General features: G+C 41.9%; 1 protein-coding gene across 1 annotated transcript in view; it reads right to left on the reverse strand.

Moving 5' to 3' along the window:
• Window positions 1–3,345, reverse strand: part of CD109 (CD109 molecule) — a 116,297-nt gene that overhangs the window by 32,985 nt on the left and 79,967 nt on the right. Inside the window, exon 19 of the mRNA XM_023517277.1 lies at window positions 1,654–1,767. Coding sequence (XP_023373045.1) covers window positions 1,654–1,767 — 114 coding nt within the window. The remainder of the gene's footprint in view (window positions 1–1,653; window positions 1,768–3,345) is intronic.

The following is a 3,345-nucleotide window of genomic DNA, read 5'->3' on the forward strand; positions in this document are numbered from 1 at the left end:
AAAAGAAAAAACTAATTTGCCCTATAGATAAAGAGATTATGATATAAAGTTAATTATAAATCTGTACTTATTCTAGAGGAAGAATCAATCATTCATTTAATGCTACTGTGGGCACAACACAGTGAGCCTAATCCCTGCCTCCCAGGGACAGGACTGGGTAAGGAGACACAAGGCACATGATTCAACAGGTCCATCTGGCAGGAAGCTGATTTACTAACTACAGTCCTAGCACTTTGGGAGGCCCAGCTGGGAGGCTCTCATGAGGGAATCCAGGAGTTGAAAACCAGGTTGGGCAACACAGCAAGACTCCACCTCTATAAAAAAAATTTTTTTTAAATAGCCAAGCATAAAATGTGGAAATAAATGCCCACCAACCCAGGAATGGATTAACAAACTGTGGTATATGTACACCACAGAATACTATTCAGCCATTAAAAAGATGGAAACCTTACATCTTTTGAATTAACCTGAAAGGAGTTGAAACCCATTCTTTTTTTTTTTAAATAGTTTTTGGCCAGGGTTGGGTTTGAACCCACCACTTCCAGCATATGGGGCCACATCCTACTCCTTTGAGCCACAGGCACCGCCTAAAACACATTCTTCTTAGTAAGGTATCCCAAGAATGGAGAAGCAAGAATCCAATGTACTTGATACTAATATGAAGTCAGCAGATGATCTAATACATATCCACATAAGAGAAAAACTCAAGTCAATTCAAGGTGAGGGACAGGAGTACCAGGGAGAGGGGAGGCAAGAGGGGGTGGGTGTGCTCCCACTTAATGGGCACAATGTTGGGGTGTGTGGCACACCTTTTGGCAGCAGGACACAAATATAAGAGGGACTCTACCTATCAAATGCAAACATTGTAACCTCATTCTTTGTACCCTTGAATTAACCTGAAATAATAAGAACAATTAAAATATAAAAATTCAATACTAACTTTTTGTAAAAACTCAACTTTAAAATTGAAGCTTTGCGGGTATGCTAATTTAATGTAAATTTTTTTACTAGCCAGGCATTGTGTCACACACTTATAGTCCCAGCTACTCAGGAGGCTGAGGCAGGAGGATCGCATGAGCCCAGGAGTTTGAGGCTGCAGGAAACTATGATCATGCTGCTGTACTCCAGCCTGGGCAATAGACCCTGTCTCTAAAAAGATAGAAAAGACAATCCTGGAAAATAGAATGCACCCATAAACATGGGGATGACAAAATCATAACAGAAGGGGTGAGATGCTTCAGGAAAGGCATCTGAGTTTCAAGCCAGATCTTGAGCGGACCGACTTCCTGTCATCCGCAGTAGCACAGAATGGCAGTGAGAGTGGCAGCACATCTCAGCGTGGGAAGCTCAAAGGAAAATGCAGGGGCCGGGGGGGGCGGGGGGGGGGAGAAAGCTGTGCGTCGGCAACAACACGGAAAGATAGATGGCCGAAGTGGGGAGCTGGTGCTGAAACTAGGAGAGAAAGCTCACACGTGTGGACAGCATCCTCAGACTTGTATGACCAGAGGAAATCACTGACGAAATAGGTCTATTTTCAATCTCACAGAAATATATAAAATGGCCAGTTGCCCAACACTACACAACCCAGTCGCTGCACGTGATCCCCATGATCTCCAGAAATATAGATGACCAACAAAACCTTGAGTGTATTACCTCGGTGGCATCTTTCAGATAATTGAATATGGTTACTTCCAAAACAAATTCTTCACCTCTGATAATAGAATAGGGAAGATTCAAAAAAATGAAAAATGGCTGAAAGGCTTGGAGCTGGAAAAAAACACAAGGCATACATATTTTTAATCAGGTCAAAATTCTTCACATTTTATGCAACTAAATACAGCCCTCATACAACCTTCAAAGCTTATAACTTCACCTAGAGATGTCGACCTGCGTCAACAGAAAGCAAACAGCAAGTATCTCAAATGAATAACAGCAAATTGACTTGACTTCTGATGTTTCACATAATAATGATAGTTATTATGTAAAGTAAGTAAAGTAAGTACACTTTACTTACTAAGTGCCTACTAGTAACCAAATACTTTACATGAATTATTTTATTTAATTATTACAACTCCATGAGGTCAATTATTAAGCTCCTGTTTTGTAGAAAAGAAAACTGAAGTTCCGAGATCTCTGTAACTAGTACACATTCATATTCCCTGCAGGTAGAGGACTCAGAACTGGATCCCAGGCCGTCTGATGTCCAAGCAAGTCGCTCTTCTATTGTGTTGTAGGGACCTCACAGATCTGCTTTAAACGCCACTCATCAAATCAAACCACCCCTGTTTTAGACGAGTGTGGAAATCTATACGTGGCAGGCCCAGTGGTGTTCTGCTCATTCCCCTCTCCACACACACACACACACACACACACACACACACACAACCTTCTCCTTGATGAACCAACTCTGCTATTGTTGGCCAAGTCTTGAGAGAAAAGGCTGAGCCCCTCGCCTGCTTCTGAGGCTGAACCTTGATTAGTTTAGACCATATCCCCCTCACTGGCAGTAGTAATGCCCCCTGGAAGTTTATGTGGACACTTTGAAGGCATCAGATTGTCTCAAGGATTGGAAGTGCTGCTGGCACTTAGTGGATGAAGGTCTGCAATGCTCAGGAGGATTGCTCCACGTCCCTCACGATTCTTGGACATCCTTCACATATTCATGTAGGCAGACCGCTTACTTATAATGATCTAAGCTTACAATCTAAACCCAAATCATTTTTTAATATGCACCGAATTTTTCAAGAATACAACTATTTTATGAATCAGGAGAAGATCGCAGCTTGTTTTATTTGTGAATTTACCAAAAGCTGGTCATTGTTTCAGAAATTTACATCCCCACCACACACATATATCAAACTGCCTCTGCAGCGGCTACTGCTGCAGGGAGTGAACATCTAACTATGGTGTAACACCTTCCAGCTCCGCTATGCCTGGTCACTAAAAAGTGAGAGCTGCTGGCCTAAGGCCACTCATTAGATTCCCCTTGGCATGACTAATTTGGGAAACGACATGTGACACAATCTTATGGCAAATTAACATGAAGGCATGTCAGACAGAACATGTCTTAAGAAGTTCTGCTCATCCCTGAAAAGGGACACATAGAAAGACTCTCTTCTGTCCTGTGGGGTGGTTAGATCAGGTCAATAATAAACTTTTCTATCATATTTAAATCTGGACCTCACACATTTAGCAGCATAATACAGTTCATATCCTAAAATACAGAACAGATGAAAAGTCAAAAACGAAGCCAAGTAATATCCAGACTGTGATAAACATGATAAGCAATCGTTTTTACAATCCTCCAAGGAGTGGAGACTTTCTCAGCTTAACGGCAGTGGAACG

The sequence above is a fragment of the Otolemur garnettii genome, unplaced genomic scaffold (assembly GCF_000181295.1).
Source record: "Otolemur garnettii isolate 467f Iridium unplaced genomic scaffold, OtoGar3 scaffold00107, whole genome shotgun sequence".
Classification (NCBI taxonomy): domain Eukaryota; kingdom Metazoa; phylum Chordata; class Mammalia; order Primates; family Galagidae; genus Otolemur; species Otolemur garnettii.